This window comes from Lethenteron reissneri, chromosome 27 (assembly GCF_015708825.2).
Source record: "Lethenteron reissneri isolate LAM-NWPU_2019-01 chromosome 27, ASM1570882v1, whole genome shotgun sequence".
In the NCBI taxonomy this organism is placed as follows: Eukaryota; Metazoa; Chordata; class Hyperoartia; order Petromyzontiformes; family Petromyzontidae; genus Lethenteron; species Lethenteron reissneri.
In genome coordinates, this window is record NC_083805.1 from 3,239,730 (window position 1) to 3,257,873 (window position 18,144).

General features: G+C 49.7%; 1 protein-coding gene across 1 annotated transcript in view; it reads right to left on the minus strand.

The window, feature by feature from the left end:
* The window catches only part of SFSWAP (splicing factor SWAP), a 50,883-nt gene extending 33,506 nt beyond the window's left edge, over window positions 1-17,377 (minus strand). The window contains exons 1-6 of the mRNA XM_061561118.1: window positions 17,024-17,377; window positions 15,007-15,173; window positions 12,448-12,600; window positions 10,150-10,244; window positions 4,137-4,365; window positions 2,608-2,735 (exon numbers count right to left, since the gene is read on the minus strand). Coding sequence (XP_061417102.1) covers window positions 2,608-2,735; window positions 4,137-4,365; window positions 10,150-10,244; window positions 12,448-12,600; window positions 15,007-15,173; window positions 17,024-17,181 — 930 coding nt within the window. The 5' untranslated portion in view covers window positions 17,182-17,377. The remainder of the gene's footprint in view (window positions 1-2,607; window positions 2,736-4,136; window positions 4,366-10,149; window positions 10,245-12,447; window positions 12,601-15,006; window positions 15,174-17,023) is intronic.
* Window positions 17,378-18,144: the final 767 nt, after the last annotated feature.

An 18,144-nucleotide genomic window follows, 5' to 3' on the forward strand; every position in this document is an offset into this window, starting at 1 on the left:
CAGTCGTGGGGGTTGTTTAACCATACTTCACAATGGTGGTGAGAGCTGGCTTAGCGAAGAAGGAGGGGGACAGGACCACCGGCTCTCCAAGTACGAGGCACTGATGCAAAAATCTGCCAACTACGGCACCACCGTTCCAACCCACAAAAGAACATGTTTAATAAAATTAGGTTATGTCACGATTCATAAACACAAATAAATGGCATTCGAATGCATTACTAATTAGCACGGTGGGCTACGTATGGTGCGAAAGAAGTTCAACATACATAAAAAAGTTTATTTCATAAACATACATATATATGCACAGAACTGGATTGCACTGGCCGACAGCTGAAACGCATTTGTAAACAAAGACTTTAATTAAGACTCGCGCGGAGAGTGTGTCAGTTTGGCCAAAGCTGTCCCTGACAAATTAAGAAACGTGCAAGCGGAGAAGGTGGGGGGGGGGGGGGGGGCGCTGAGCGTGGCTTTGGCTGGGCCGATAACGCTCGACCGGTGCCGTGGGATGCTTAATGGTTCTGCCCGTCAGCGAGCATAGAATGGGAAATAAAAATGGTAATTTTCAGATAATTAGAGCGGTCTTTTTTGGCGCAACGGCAATCGTGAAGGTGGAACCCCCGTAAAAAAAAAAAAAAAAGCTGAACGCGGTAATTTGCTAACCAGGCTTTAATAATGCAAACATTAGCCGCTCCAAATCTGCTGTGCCAACACTTGTTCAAATCAATAGCCTAAACACGGAGGCCGAGGTAAGGGTTGAGATGCATTTTGTCAGGCGAGCCGCGTGCGGCCACGTGGCACTGTACAACGAAGCAATCGCTGTCGGTTGCTCGCGCTGTATCGCGCATTAAGAGCGCGGAACACAATTACAATTTCAATTTGCAAAGTGTCCAAACACAATTGAGTCGAGAGACGTCGCAAAGTTGGCCGCGCGATGAACAGGCGCACTCGATTTATTCCAAGACTGCGCTCCCTTTGCCCCTCATTAAGTCAAGTCTACGCACGCAGTTAGGCTGTGCGCGGGCAATTGAGATCTAACGAGCTAAAGGGAAGAACAAAACAACCAATTCCCCGCACGTTTCACTTCATTTTTTTTCTCTTTCTTTCCCTTCCCCAAACGAAGCAGCGCGGGGGGGGGGGGGGTGGGGAAGTGGGCTTCGAGGAAGAGGGAAGCCAAAAAATATATATATAATCTCTTTTCCCGCACACATCTACCCAGCCCGTGCGTTCCCAGCAGTCCAACGCCCAAGTGCGAAGTCTCGTTGACGAGAAAACAAACGTGGAAGTTAGCCACCGCGTCGCTATTGCACCAGTGACATCGGAGTAACGTGCGTCGTCACTCCCGTGCATTTCTGATCGACTCAGAGAGGTTGGCCGGGTGGCGCCGACGGTCAGAGCATGCCGGAGCTGGCGCCGCCAAACTCCTGGGTTTGAATTTGGGGGCAGTTGCCTATGGGGGCAAACTCGGGTTCTCAAGCGCAGCGGGTTAACTGTCTCAGCCCGGTCGCCAACAATTGCACGAAAAAGCCACCATGGCGTTAAATGTGGGTCTCCGGGCGATGAAATATAAACATCGGTTCAGCCGTCGCACGAAGGACATTGCTCCCAGCGGCAGGGGTGGATGGGAAAGTGCTGCCCCCGAGTGTGTGAAGAGATCTTAATGGCAGCTCTCACCCAATTTTTTACTATTTTAACTATTTTATTAAAGTCACGTAGGTGTAAAATAAAATAAATCACGACGTTTCGGGCGCAACACAAGCGTCAATGTTACCAGGTAAGCCCCACTGAGCTGTATAGCTTTGTCAGAAGCAACCTAGCCATCACAAATGATCGCGCAACAAAGTGGCATGTAATCAAGTGGAAATTTATAGCAGCCAAATACGCTAAAGCACACGACAAATTCTAAACGTGGAGAGAAAAACCGGAGTATCCGGAGAAAAATCCACGCAACCACGAGGAGAGAGAGACACGCAAACTCCAAATATGCAGGCGTCATGAACCCACGTTCGATCCCGCTCTACAACACTGCCATTGTAGGCATGGGACATAAGTGGATTGTACGTCTCGTGACACGACACCGAGAGCACAATGTGAATAAACTGGGGGGGGGGGCGGGGGGGAGAGAGAATTGCTGTGGGAATTCGGCAAGTAGAGGGTGTGTGGTTAGCGTGCTGCGCTACAAACCCCGCGACCCGAACTCAATTTCCGCTCACGTCCAACACTAGTGACGATTTTCTGCACCGGTCCTGGGCTTTCCCTAGGTCGGCTCAACCTCAAATGAGTAACTGCCGCGATGAGTAAACATCGCCACTGGGGAGGCAATAGCGGTTGGGTGTGATTCTGGACACCCGCTTCTTCGTGTACCAAAGAGCCCTTCATAGGTGCTCGCTAACAGCAGTTGCCCCAACAGTCTGATGAGGCTATAAGGAGGATCTTTGTCTTATGAGCTTGTCGTCGTGAACAAAGCTTCAAACTCGTACCGGATCGCCGGGCGTTGGTACACGGCAAACAACGCGAGAGCCGTTTGTTTTGATTGGGCAATGTCCGCCTCCAATCGGACGCTCGCGCTAGCGGGTCGACGGGCCGCGGCACCGCTCACGCCTCGCGTACCTTGACGAGCTCCTCGAGGCGACTGTTGGACTGCGCCTTGGACGCGAACAAGCTCGGGTGGAGGTACCCGCCCTCGTTATCGTCGTCATCGTCCTCGTCCTCCTCGTCCGCGGAATTCGCTCTGGACGCTGGCGGGAGAGAAACATTGCCGCAAAGCGGGGGGGGGGGCGAAGTTGTCAAGTGAGCGGGCTCGATGTGAAAATTTCTCATAACTCACTTGTTAATTTTTTTCAGTTTTAGTTGTTTTTTCTATCTCCTATAAACAAGTTGAGTTTTAATACGAATGGTTGTCAAACGAACGCGTTCGGGAGAAGAAATGTGTTTCGTCAGTGTGCGTATCGCTTCCGCTATGACACACGGATCAGAAACATTGACAATAAAAAGCAAAAAAAACCTGAAAAAGTGCAGAGGGGATGGAATTCCACTGCTAGACAAAAAGAAGAACCGCATAGACCACAGGGCATCCAGCGAGCTGAAAACATTATTTTATGAGTGCCAAGAAAGGCGCCTCGTGTGCCAACGTGACCTCAAGAGTCGGCAAGAAAACCAATTACTTTAAAGAGACGCCCGTAAACAGGCGACACGATCTTACGTGCTTTCACACCCACAATGCTGGAAAACAATGCGCTCCACATCCTAATTGACGTGGTTTGAATCACCCCCTGCTTCTTGTCATTGTGGTGACCTAGGTCACTTCTGCAAATGAGACACTGTGTCCTGCAGTCCCTGGAGTTCTCACCCAGTTGGACAAAATAAAGTCGAACCCCTTGTTTAATCCAGCTCATTCCAACCCCCACCCCCGCCCCCGGCTGTAACACTTCCCCCGTGTAATCGAGAGAAATTGTCGCCTGCACTCGGCGCAGATCGAGCTGGAGCGTCCAACGAGACCGTACAGCCCGGATGAACGACGGCTGCGAGTGATACACGCATGTATTGGGGATGTGTTTCCCCCATTTTCGGATTATTCCCGAATAATCCTGAAATATGAAGGTCGGGCCCAAATCCCAAAAATTTGCGATTTTTGCCAGAAATAGCACTTTTTTGCGGTCAAAAAAACGAGGCTTCCGTGATGTAGGCCACGTGTGTTTCGGCGTTACGGTGCAAGTAAATGTTGAGGCTTGGCTCTCCAACACACCGGTGTGCTGTACTAGTGACAAATTGGCACGTTCTGTTTACGTGACAACCCTTACTAGTTTGCTGTGTTGGGTGGTGCCGGGTTTAACGAAGATTTATATATTTACCCGATCTAACCTAAAAAAACCTCTATTATGGAAGTTAAGGCAATTACTCACAAGCTACCTATAAATGGGCAAAACCACATCGCAACACCGCCCCCTGCTGTGAAACTACCGCTATTGCCTGCGCTGCACGGAGTGTAATCGCGATAAGCCTTGCACACCCGTAACGAACGACGACGCGAAGACCAAACGTGCCACACGATGACCCGCCGCAGTCAAAACACGCCTGCCCACCCGTCCACTCCCTCCCGCCCGCCCGCGAACGAGAAGCGATGTCCCCCCGCCGCTCACCCTTCGCCTTGTGCTGCTGCTTGGGATCGGGGATGTGCGTGTACTTCCCGTCCTTCATGCGCTTCAGGATGTGCTTGTAGTAGGGGTTGAGGTAGTGGTCGAAGCGCAGGAAGTCGAACTGGGAGTTGCGCGCCTGCTTCGTCTTCAGCATGATCTCGAACTGCGTGCCCTGCTTGCACACGAAGCCCGCGGTGCGCTCCACGATCGCGTGTGTCTTGAACGTGGCCGGCTGCGGAGTCGCAAGGGCGGGGGGGGGGGAGTCGCAAGCGTCAATGGCGTCGCTGTGGCGTGACCGACGCAACGTGCGCTGGTCACGTGCGGTAATAATAACGGTGAGGCAAGTCCTCGCTTTGCGCGTGGCCTTCGTATGACGCGTTTTACGATTTAACGAGGTTCTCCCACGAGGGAACGCGGACCGCGCACAGATATAACGCCTACAAAGTTAAATTGAAAAATATTTTTTTAGGACTGCTTTTGTGTTTAGTTTTTCATCCTTCCCTCGCACTTCCGATTCGCACGGTTGGCTACATACAGTACAAAAGAAGTTCAGCATACATACGTACATACGTACGGTATAATGCGGAAAAGTGCCCGTTGTAAGACAGTTTCTGAGCGGTCAACGACAAACTACTTTCTTGAGCTGCACGGCTGAGCGGAATGGTAGTGTTAAGCAGAATAAACCAGTAACGCGGCGGCGTTACCCTCAGTTAATTCGTCCCACCATCTCACCGCGTGTGTGCCACGGTACGCCGCATCTCGTCAAAATTTCCCATCATTTCATTTTGCGGGGGAAACTGTTTTACGTTTGACGCATTTTTTGCTGAACGCGGCACTTTGCGGTGAACGCATCGACCTACCACCGCATTAAACGAGGAATTGTTGCAACGATTAGTTGACGACAGCATCCCCGCCTGTACGTCGGGGGAAGGGGGGGCCTCGCAAGAGGGCTTTACACAACCCCTTGCATTGCATCCCGTCTCAAGCATTCGTAAGGACACCACCCCGACACCCCCCCATATCCCTCCACAACTAACACCCCCACACACCCCTCCCCTCTCGCCTCACGCCCAGTGGCAGCTGTCCTTGTACGACACATGGCGACTTGGCATCCGGCCTGCAAATGGGAATTTGTCTGCCAGAAAGGGGGGGGGGGGCAATTATTGTTCTGTGTAATCCCAAACGAGCAATTTTTTTGTCAAATTGGCCAAGCTCGGAACCAACAAGCCGGCACGCGATGGCCTACTCATTCCGAATGGCGCATGGGGATCATTAAACATCCCACTGGGGAGTAGACGGAGTAAATATCTTACAGTGAATACCCCCGCAGAAATAACCAGGGCAGCCTGCCTGATTCGAACCGCCAACGAAGAGGGCAAGGGCGCTACCTGGCTGGCACAAGTCACGGCCCACAGTCGGCACGCACAGAAGCAGTACTGCCGCACGCCCTGGCCGCTTTCCCCTTATTCGGACGATTTTAGCAAAAGATTTTCCGACAATTCCATCGCATAGTTCAATTATGACACAATGTGGTTTTTTGACACAACGGAGAGAGGCCGCAATGCAACACAGTATGGCGGTAAAACAAGGAATCTAAATGCGGGTCCCCGCTTTTTCAACACACTGTACCAAAAACTGTGGGAATATTTATTTTGTGGAGAGAGGCAGTCAGCCAAGGGTGAAGGTGACAAGGAGAGTGTTGAGCCATTCTTGAGCCATTCTATGGGAGCAGCCGAGGAGAATGAGTGGTGTCTCCCCGCCGAGCGCAGGTCGACTGGGGGCTCTCATGGAAAGCCTCGGTTGCTGGAGCGGAGAGTGCGTGGAGGGGAGTAGAGATGAGATGAGAGGTGGGAGAGTGTGCGGAGGGGAGTAGACAGAGATTAGAGGTGGGAGAGTGTGTGGAGGGGAGTAGAGAGAAATGAGAGGGGAGAGTTGGGAGAGTGTGTGGAGGGGAGGAGAAAGAGATGAGTAGGGAGAGGTGGGAGAGTGCGTGTGGGAGAGACGAGATGAGAGGTGGGAGAATGTGTGGAGGGAAGTAGAGAGAGATGAGAGGTTGGAGAGTGCGTGCGGAGGGGAGTAGAGAGAGATGAGAGGTGGGAGAGTGCGTGTGGGAGAGACGAGATGAGAGGTGGGAGAGTGCATGCGGAGGGGAGTAGAGAGATATGAGAGGTTGGAGAGTGTGTGGGAGGGGAGTAGAGAGAGATGAGAGGTGGGAGAGTATGTGGAAGGGAGTAGAGTGAGATGAGAGGGGAGAGGTAGAGGCAGGGGCAAGTCCGTGGAGGATCTTGAAGAGGGGAGAGTGCGATCTTAAAATTGATCTGAGATTGGATTGGGAGTCAGCGAAGGGATTGGAACATCGAGGTGATGTGGTCTCATTTAACGGTTGCGGGTGAGCGGGAAACGGGGTGATGGCACTGTAATGTAAGAACAGAGGCATTAAGATTCAGTCAATAAACAAGCAGGGGAAATAAGAGGAGGGTCGTTAGCCTGGACTTCGAGAGAAGACTCTGTAATACAGGCGAGCCAGGGGAGGCAACTACAGACAGGGGCAGCTGCCAAGAGACAGGCAAATTACCAAGGCATTGTGTTTTGTCCGTTTTGCCGAGGAGCGAATCTGGCGCATAACTCACACACGATTTGCGCGTCAAGTGGCGTACATCTAACGCAGTGGTAGTGGCGCAGTGGTTGGAACAAATCGCTGGGAATGGCAACATCTCTGTCCGGCGCAATTCCCTACGAGTTGGATTCCAGGCCACAGTTGACATCAGCAACGGAGCGCTATCCGATCCGGTCCTCCAAGGTTGCCCCTTTCACAAGCCCGGTGAAGTATGTTCTAACATCAACCACGATCGATACGGCGTAAGGGAAGGCTTTCACCCATCACCGGATTATGTTTTTTAAGTCCGTAATTATTGTTATTATTATTTGTATAAAGTCGATCGTGAACATGGCTACATTACATGGTCTATTTAATTCAGTATTGTATAATGAATCTGGCTGGCTGGGTGGCTTGGTGGATAAGAGCGCCGTGGTTCACAATCGGTAAGTCATGGGTTCTCAAATCCCGGTGAAGAGTCAATTCCGAAGGTTGGTAAAACGAGTAATACTGTGTGAAAGTCAACATTAGTTGTCCTATGGACAACCAATTCCCCTGTCATGGGAATATGGAATTTGCAGCACTGGCTCAGCTCAGAGTTATTAACAGAATAGGAGTCATTCCCTCCGCTCGTATTGTGCAGGAAAAAAAACAGCGAGTTTAACTACATAATGAGCAAATTATTTCAAATTAATTATGCACAACAAGGGCACGACAACAAAGCCATATTCTTACACCACATATTTTCACAACCGCAGCACTGAACATATTTAAGTGCTAAAATACCAAGCACAAATAATATCACAGCCAAAATGTATAAATATACCGCGTATAATAGACATGAATGAATGAATACAAAGTATGCTTGCATACAATGAATCACAAGAAGTGGAATACTACCCGACTAAAATGTGGCACGTATGTATATAAATGTTGTAATTATACCCATGAATACATAACCCTTCTAACCAAGTGACAATTTATATCACGGGGCCCACTGTAAATCTTCAAACGATGCGCATGTTTTCTCCCACTTTCTCCGCTCGAGTTTTACATTTTTCTCACAGGGAACAACCGCAGCAACATTGATTTTCCCGTGTCACCTCTGCAGCCGTGCCGTCTTTAGGCCGCCAATGCCGTCAATTCAATCAGGAGAGAGCGATTACAGAGCGCGAGATAAAATCCGTAACTCTCGCTGTAAATGGAGCCTCTGCGTATGTCCGCCCACAGCATCACTGTTTTCCCCTCGTGAAGTTAAAAGTAGGATAGAGGAAAAAAAAATCAGCAAGTGGCCTGGAGAGCTAATATTTCGCACAAAAGCCATCTTTGTGACCGCTCGACCCCATCCGGCCCGTCTGCTCGCTCGCTCGCTCGGCGACGAACACGCAACCTCTCTATCGACCATCGTGAATCGCGGCTACGGGCCGCAGAAGAGGAGCTCCGCAATCCACGATCCAGGCGCCAGAATTCCGCGAATATTACAACAACCCAAGTACAAAGCGCCGCTTTGTACTTTGAGGATGGAGATTTCTCAGGCAGCCGCAAAGAAAAGAAGCAATTGAAGGCTTCAACAAAGAAACCACCAAATAGGTGACCCGCGCTTTCACTTTTTTTGCGTCGCTGGCGGACAGTCATGGTCTGTCGGGACAAACCGCAGAGGTCTCGGCGAGCAGCTAAACTCTACCGCATATAAATCACAAACTGTAAATGTGTGAGCCATTATGGCAAGCGAAAAAGTAACTTTATTTTGCGCTATTTATTGAGACTTGAAATTATGTTGTTGTTTGAAAATAGGTTCCCCTTTATAACAGTGGGAATGTGCAAATATGTACAGAATAAAAAAAATACGGGGGATTGATTTATTTTTTGGAGGGGACGATGCGGTGCCACAATAGTTGGCGCGCACTCAACTTGCAACCTAGAGGCCGCCGGTTGGATTCGATCTCCACCCAGCGGCATAAAAGGGTTCAAGCTGCAGCTAATCCATCGACGGGTCACGTGCGGTGGTGTGAAACGTGGGTATCTCCAGCCCTTCTAAGATGTCTAACCAGCGGCCGACGAGCAGGCCGAAGGCTCCCTCGAGGAGTTCTTCAGACCTCTCCTCCAGTGGGGGGAGGGGGTGTCACATTGTGCCAGAAGTGGCGTGAGCATGAAGTTGCAAGGGGTCGCCACGCCTTTTTGTTTAACATTTCTTTCATATTTATTTTAAACCCAGAAAAAGAAGACGTTCCCGAGGCGGAACTTTTAAAAGCGAAGCGTTGCAGATCACAACGATGAATCTTGCAAACCGAAGGGAGAAGTGGATAACAATGAAGTTCTTTCCAGTAGCAATCCAGCGGGGGGCATTATTTCAAAGCATATTTCCAATTACGTGCAGGTGGCTGCCGCAAGCTCCCTTCACACGCGGGAGCTACCCAATTTGTTTAAATCAACGGAATGGATGCAGTTTCATGTTAATGTAAAACAACGCTCCCTTCGCAGCCGAATGTGTAATTTTAATAAACACTTTCTGGACACGTCTGGAAATTTAAGCGCTCGGAAAGGTGCTGTCCTCGAGCAGCATTAAACCCACAACCGATTCTGCATTTACAGTGAGCGCCGCCGCCACTTCAAAGATTAAATGTTGATACGAGCCACACACACCTATACACGATCTTTTTTCAATCTCTCCAAACTAGATTCCCACTTCCAGGTCCACCCATACACCACCGCCACCACCACCTGCCACTATCCCCTCTCTCTCTGCTGCAAGCCCTCCAAACCCCCCCACCCCACCCCACACCACCACTAAACACCCCAATTTTTTTAATTAGTTTTAACACCGAGCAGTCACGGCGGCACACACAAACTTGGCGGCGACCCAGGCCCTCGGCCCAAACATTTTATTGCGCTGTGCTGCGGGCGGCCGGGGTGGAATTTTAAATGCCGCGGGAAATTACCTCATCACAGGCCCGCCATGTGCAGCGACCCCGTCATTAACCCCTGCTTCCATCAATCTGTTCTGGCACCGCGAGAGCCACGCGCGGCCGTTGTAAAGGTCACCTCACACTGATAACCAGGGAGCCACTTCCTTTCATCTATTTTCACTTTCCTCCCCGCGCAGCAGCCCCCCCCACCCTCAATCCTTCCTGTGCCCCCCTCCACACCCCTCCCCTGCCAAACCCTACCGTCTCCCTCTGAAGCCCATCAATTTTATCAGTGTGAATCTACAGGGGGTGGGGGGGGCTGGGGAGACCGGCCAGACTTGCGATCAAAGCAAAGGGGGCCCAGCCACCATGACGGTGAAAGTAAATGCCAACCCAAGGTCAGAGATTTGAAAATGACCCACTTAACTTCACTCCGAATATATAACGTAACCGGCAAGCATCAATGGCCACAATGGTCGGCGTGCATTAAGCGATTCGACATATTTGCACTCACCACTTCCATGCCCGAGGGTAATTTAAGCTCTTCTGGGGCAATGAACGGCTCTTCGTTCACCTCCGGCTCGGGATTTTTCTCGACTGCAGGCAAAACTGGCACAAAATTCCCGACAGATGAGAAGAAAAAAAACACATCGCATACGATAAAACTCTGTCAAGGCAATCTATAAACTATGGTTATTTCAGGTAAGGCCCACTGAGCTGTATAGCTCTTTTTCAGAAGCAACCTGGCCACGAATGATAGCTGAACGAAGTGGCTCATTGTCCATGCGGAAAATTATAGGAGCCAAATACTCCATACGCACGTTGATTCTAAATGTGGAAGGAATCATCGGAGGACTCCAGGATTAAAATAATCGACGTGACCATGGGGAGACATGCAAACTCCAAATTTACAGCAGGCGTCAGGGTTGGGATCGAACCCACAACCTCCTGTATACCAGGCGAGGTGGTTCACATCTCCGAGCCACAGTGGCGGCCACAATCACGAAGGGGACCGCAGTCAATGGGCTTGCGGGACGTTTACAAGGGAGCGGCGTGCTTGTTGTTGGCGACGAAAATGTCAAGACTCTTTGAAAAAAGTACGGTCATGGGTTATTTTGTGCGGGGAAGAAAACGCAAGGTTAATGAGAATCGGAGCTGCAACGGTGCATTATAAACTGCAATTGGCCTGTAATGCATACAGAAAACAGAACAGAAGTACAATCGTAAACCAAATTGCAGCTTATTGAGAATAATAACTTACACAGCTGCTTTGTCAATCCACCAGCGGATGAAGGCCTCCCCAAACGCAGTGTCAGCAATGGGGGTTGTTTGACCATACCTCACCGTGCTGATCAGTGCGGGTTGGTGAAGGACGGGCGCCACGGTGGAAAAATATTAACTAACTGGCCTGGTATACAGGAGGTCATAAGTTCGATACCAACCCTGACACCTGTATATTTGGAGTTTGCGTGTTCTCCACGTGGTCGCATGGATTTTCCTCAGGGTCCTCTGGATTTTCCCTCCACATTAAAAATCACCACGCGTTTAGAGTATTTGTCTGCTATAAGTGTCCATGCGATAATCCACTTCGTTGAGCTATCATTCGTGGCCATGTCGCTTCTGAAAAAGAGCTATACAGCTCAGTGGGCTTTAGCTGGTAAAATAAAAAGAAATTAAGTTTCAGTTTCAAGAATTCGAAGGGCGAACCAAAATGACACGTCCTCGCTTGCACTTTGGACAATAACGTCGCCTGGCATTCCCTTCCTCACGGGCCTGCAGAATTTCTATTCCTTCTTCCCCTCTGCTCAAAATAAAAGCAATTATGGTGCGCAGGGTCGTCTATTTATATAGCATGTGGGGGCTGAGGTCGCATTTTTTTTGACGCTTAATAACTTCCAATTGCGTTGCGATGTATAAAACACGACCCCAAGATTTCTCGGACCAAGCCGCTTGACTTCCGGGACGCGAAGCGACACCCTGGCATGAATGCAGCTCGCGGGCATCTCATCGTTAAACAACAGTAGCTGGGCACAGACCCAGAAGCCTGTAATGCCAATCAGAGCCAGCGACAGACGGCACCATTGATGCCGTCGCAAAAAGACGAGGAAGCGTGCAGCCTGGATCGCGCTTGGCGTGGCGACCACCGTCAACGTTGCAAGCTGCAGGGCGCCGAGTTTTTGGGGGTGAAGTGGAGCAAAGCTATTGTTGTACTGTACTGCTCTTGTGCCGATGGCCCCTGCCTTCATCAACCCACACCGACCGGCGTGCAGCGAGGTGTGCTCTGCAAATGCCCATGCCCTGCATGGCGTAGCGAGGTCTTTATCCGGCAGTGCATTGACCACATGGTTGTTCAGGTGTACATAGGAACTAGAGAAACAAGACAACGGCAGTTCAAAGGTCGAACAGTGCGAGGACAGCAGGAGCAAGAGAAATGCCGAGTCCTTGACCAAGGTGGTTGAACACAGCATGGTGGTAATTTGGCCTTCTCTTCCACGCTTGCCGGTCGTCTTGGAAGAGGCGGGCATATCCACACTTCATCTCACCACACGCAACCTGCCGATCGACTAACCGCGGTGTACTCATTCATACTGCTGGGTGGCCAGAAGGCAGGGTGGCGTGGGTGGGGGGTGGGGATGCAGTGATATTAATATCCTTGCACCGGTCGTTTAACTGCATCTGTTGTGCATGCCCGGGTGCGCTGGCTATTACAGCACGGTGACATCCGTGACCGTAGCAGCAGCGGTAGTGGCGATAAAAGAGGGCCGACGAGGAAGCAAAAACGGCAACGTGGTTTCTCTCTGGCCGCCGTTACCGGCGGGTGCTGGCGGCGGCTGGGTTTTGGGGTGCGCGTCCTCCTCCTCCGTGGGCTGCGTGGGGTCGTAGTACTCATCGCCGTAGGAGAAGCCCACGGCTCGGTAGGCGCCGTCCTCCGCCAGCTCCTGGTGCAGCCGTTTGTACTCCTCCTCTGCGAGAGCGAAGGAACACGCGCGAGGGGTGGGTCGGTGGGGGGAAAGATTTGCCACGGTCCAACGCGCGCAAGGGGAATGTGACCCTCGGCAAGCCCGTGGAAAGCGCCGCCAGTAAACGCTGCATCGGCATTTAATGCGATGAAACAAAAAAAACGGAGAAACCGCACGCGCGCACTACCGCCGAAACGAGAGTCAACAAAAGCGTCGTCGTTTTACGCGAACGCGGCGATGACAGCGACAATAAAGACAATAACTTCGCAGCCATGCGAGACCAACGGCATTAATGAGATATCACGGAGGTCTGCTGCGGCCCTTTACAATGCCGCAAGCAGAACACTGGGGCAGGGATTTATTGGTCTACCACAGCAACTTTGGGGTACTAAAAATTTTAAATGTTATCTTGGGGACTTGAAATATTAAACAGCATCGAGGGCGAGGAGCCGAAACCGGTGCTGCCGAGGTTCTGGGTTCGAGGCCAGGTTTCGGCTGCCGTTGATTAAGCGCGGATCTCGGTAGCGAGTTCACAGTACTCAGTCTGGTCACCGATGACCGCTCAAAGAGCGATCATCATTTTAATGCATCTAGTTTCGTACTTTATTCGGCCGAATGATAGCTCTGAGAATTAATAGAACGCTATCGGTTTGACTGTGATCTAGCAATCTCATCGCAGAGCGTGGAGGAAAAGTGCCCTCCCCCTCGTGTAAAGGCTAAAAAGAGGCTATTGAAGGTTTTCAAGAAAACATGCGAATAATTGCTTGCGTGGGTTAGACAGGACTCACCGTCTCCGTGAGACTTAAGAACGGACTTTGTCCGACGCCAATATTGTTAGAGTAATATATTTGGAAATTCTAAATATATAAAATGATCATAATGTCCACTTAACAGATTGGTGGTCAGCGTTTTGGGAAACTCAGGGTTATTTATGCCCACCAGATCACCCCAATCGTTGACTCGTGGCCAGGTCTGATGGTATTTAAAATGTCAAATATATTCATTGCATACTACCCTCTCTGGAATGGCCAGAAAGATGTTTAATTTATTCAGCCTTGTTCATGAGCCAAGCCTAAAACGAGAAGAGCCCAAAACTTTTGCTTAATCAACTCTCCACTGACTAATTTCGCCGCACGAAACTTAACAACGTTAACATACAGAGGTCATGGGAGTCAATGCTGTTGATGTCGGCCTCCGAGCTGTCACTACTTTACTGATGCTAGATCCCACCGGCCATTGCAAACATTACATCCAATTTTAAGGCATGTCGCAATGCATCAATTCATAATTTGCCGCATTCATTACATTTATACGGCATATAAAAGGCGATCCACTCCTCTTAAATTTAAGCCGAGGGACCTAACAAAACTGTAAGAGCGAGAAATAGATGGGAAAACGATGAAAATAGAAATGTGATGAAGAGGAATCAAGTATTTAACCGAATCGTGATCCTGAATACTATCTTGATCACGACCAGAACACAAACTAGGTCTACGCTCATCTACTCCGGATGAGCTCCAGATGAACTAAGCCTACAACTACATCTCCTCCATAATAATTCATAATAAACGTTTTGGGGTTAAATCTCGTTATTTATAAATGTGTCATAACCCTCCACCACCCGACACGGCCAATCACCAAAAAAGTGTCACGTTGACAAAAGACAAATAGTTCACTACTTTAGCCCATCGGTATGTTGAAGAGTGAAACCACAACATTTACAATTTTTGAGTACGACGTTTCGCTGGTAATTGCATCCAGCATCATCGGGCAATTCGCCAGAATGGTGAGGCTCTGCTGTTGCTCCCGGTCTTAAATGGAGCAGCAGCAGCAGGGTGACGTCATCATTTAACTCATCAGGTGCAACGATTTGAGGGGGAGGGAGTATTGTAATTATATACTAGATTGGTAATCAGGCAATTGTTACGATGTGAGTTGTAGATTGGTAATCAGTTGTAATGTGTGTTATTGTAATTATATGCTACATTAGTATTTATGTTTCCACGTGATGATAAGCCACCTCGTTCAGATATAATTTGTGGCCAGGTCACTTCTAAAAAAAATGTACATAGCTCAGTGGGCCTTACTTGGTAAAAAATAATGTTTATCGTAAAAAGATTTAGTTTGTATGCATGTTCAAATTCTTTTGCACCGTATGTAGCCAACCTTGCTAATCAGAGGCGCCGGGGGAAGGACACCAAACTAAACACAAAAAGCAGTTCTAAAGAAATGAGTCTGCAATCTAAGAAATCAGTTTTCAATCTAGTTGATCTTAAGACGAGTCAACGACAACCCGTAGAACTTTAAGCCAAGGTGGTCTGCGGATTTAATTTAGTGGGCATCTAATGACCACACCAAGGGGCGGTGTGTGGGTAAGTGGGGTTCGTGGCGGGCAAGGGTGGGGGTCACACCATGCCGCGCCTCCTCGTCCAGCAGGTTGGTGGTCAGCGCCAGGTAGCGCTCGACGTCGCACAGTGCCTCGATGCGAACCTCCTCCTCCGAGAGGTCGTAGCTGCGGTTCCACGTGTACTCCGCGTCGTACTCGGAGAGGTCGTGCAGGTGACCCCTCCCGTCGTACCTGCCGGCGGCAGAGGCGGGGATCGGGGGGGGCCAGGGGAGAGGGAGTTAGCGGTGCTAGGGGGCCTCAGGGACCGGTCGGTCCGGTTCACGTCGATACTTACCCCCCCACCCACTCCCTGCGGCACCTCGAAGCGCGCCAGGAAAACCGGAGAGAAAACGACAAACGGGGAAAATTGCTACTGCAGCGGGCAGCTCTGTACAGTGGAAATCGTACAAACTTGTGCATCACTCCAACGCTAAATGAAAAAACACCGACGCTTATTAAGGCATCTCGGGGCTAACACATCGTGTCACGTCTAGGTAATTATGACATTACGAAGCCACCATCAAATTTAACTCTCGCTATTGGCGAGTATATTTAACTTTCAGGGGGTGAGGTCAGTGTGTCCTTACATGAAAAGCATATCAACATCGTATGTACAGCAGTGTCTTTAGTACGTGGGAAAAAACATTAAAATGCTGTTGTAACCAACATGTAGTCATACAATTCTAGCTCGGTTAGGCATTACAATTAACTGATGGCAATAATGCAAACAACTATATAATCTGGGCAGTGTTTCATCATGGTATATATGCTGTGATACATACTGTAGTTTGTAGAGATATATTGTTATGCCATGTTTAGATGTTTCTTACCGTTACCGCTCGTTTGACCAGTGAACCTGTCACACAATCACTGCAATGCCTCGACCACCTGCGTTAAACCAAAACTCAAACACATTGTAAGTCGAGAAAGTTACAGAAACTTTGTACCCATCCGATTATAGTTACCTTATCTTATTTTGTTATTTTTGTTGTTGTCATTAAAGACGCAAGCGAATTTCTTGTTTTTTTTTACAAACATCTCTTTTAATCTTGTAGCTACCCACCGCGAGTTTGTGTGTCTCGGGGCTGATTGAGATATTCTGATGAAAAGGACTTTACAATGCATGGCGCGGGCTGGGGGGAAATGTGGCGTGGTTGGCACAATGCTTTAATGGCATTGCATTGTTCACCCTCTAGCGAGGTGTTAAGATTCCCGTGCGCGGCTAACATCAGTGGCGAGCGAAAGCCGAACCGATTCAGGGGGCCACTCAAAGTTCACCAAATCCCGCACCTGACCAGCGAGGTTCAAACGACCGCAGGAAGGCCGCCTTCGTTCATCCAGCAGTGGATTAACGAACTTAATTGGTAATAGAAGACTTCGGTTTCTGGGAGATAATCGGAGAATGGGTAAAAATAAGACTTTGGTTTATATCGGAGGGGGTAATGTGGGCACTGGCGCGATTTTAACACTACCGCAAGTGCTATTACTTTACGTATTGCCAGACACACAATCTCAGGCAGGTATCTACAACATGAAGATATATTTGTGTTGGTGTTTTTTTTAGCAGCAGAAGCGGCGTTTTACTTTGCAACAAAGGTTTAAATTTAAAGAAAAACCCCACGAACCCGAACCTTCCCACGGAATTCCCCTCACGAAAACAATTGTCGGCACCGGAGCACGAGCCTACGGTCTCGCCTGAGCCATCCCTGCGGGCGCGAGGCGCGGGCCTACGGGCAGGGGGAACCAGGCAAGACCGGTGGTCGCGACACATTTACCGGAGACGTGGGTAGGCCCAAAATGCGAAACTAAAAACATCATCATCATCAGCAGCAACGAACTTGGCGTATAAAAACAACAAAAACATTTACAACCGCAGCGGCGAAAGAGAGAAAGTCCGCGATGGAAGTCGCGTTTTATCGGCAGTTTTGTTTGCGAGTGGCGGGTTTTTTTTGTTATGTATGTATATGTGTGTGCGAAATGTTCGTTCGCTCGTTCCGGGGCAGGAAAGGAGAGGGGGTGGTGAGGGGGGGTTGTTGACAGACCTATCCATCCGGATGGACTCGTCGCCCATCCACGGAATGAGGTGGACTCCTCTATCGAGCGATCTCGCTCTCTCGTCGTCGCGAAACACTTTGCACGCGTAACCGAACACCAGGAGCTCGTCCTTGACGCTGCCCGGCGTTGCCATCGCCTTTGCCATGAGCGGCGGAGGTAGGCGGGCGGGCGGGGTGAGGGGGGGGTCCCTTTCCGACACCGCCACACCAGCGGGAACGAACAAAAAACGCAACAAATTGTGTTTTTTTTTTCCCCGTGCTCGACAACGCGGTTATATTTCCTAGTCGAGATGGGGGGGCCTACAGAGCGCGGGCGCTCGCGCGGAGAACTGAAGGCCCTTCCCGATTGGACCGTGAGGTCGGTCGCGATCTTTGGCCGCTCATTGGTTGCAACTTGCGGAGGGGGCGGGGCGCGGAATCTCAGGCCCGCGTGGCTGGGGAGTTGGCGGGAGATGAGGCGGCTGCGCGTCTGCGGGTTCGAATTCAAGTCCCGGCGCTTTGTGATAATATAATGTGATCTTTAATAATAATAGAAATGTTATCATGATTTCATGTAATATTTCGCCCCCCCCCCCAAAAAAAATAAACATTCGTTAATAACACTGCGGCCTTAAAATAACCAAAAATATGAATGTATATATAAAATGCAGCATCACCAAATGAGTCATGTAATAATTATCTTCTTGGTTCTTTCGGTAAAGTCACGTAGAAGGGAAGTAATAAAATAATAAAAATAAAACATAATAAAACAATTCTCACGACGTTTCGGCCACAACGCAAGCAGCCGTCCTCAGGTGAAAACCAGGTCCGTCGAGGCGACAGAGTCTGAATGAAACAGCACACGAGCTTGGAGCATATATATAAGCTGGGCGCATAGACAAAGGAATTTGCATATCAAAAGGAATTTAGCATATGTATGGGAAATGCAGGAATGTGATTAGTACTGCATATGAATTATGCAGGATTAACAGCATCAAAGGGAGCTGCAGTTACTGCTGCTGCTGCAGTTTCTGCTGCTGCTGCAGTTGCTGCTGCTGCTGCTGCAGTTGCTGCTGCTGCTGAAGTTGCTGCTGCTGCACTTGCTGCTGCTGCAGTTGCTGCCTTATCCA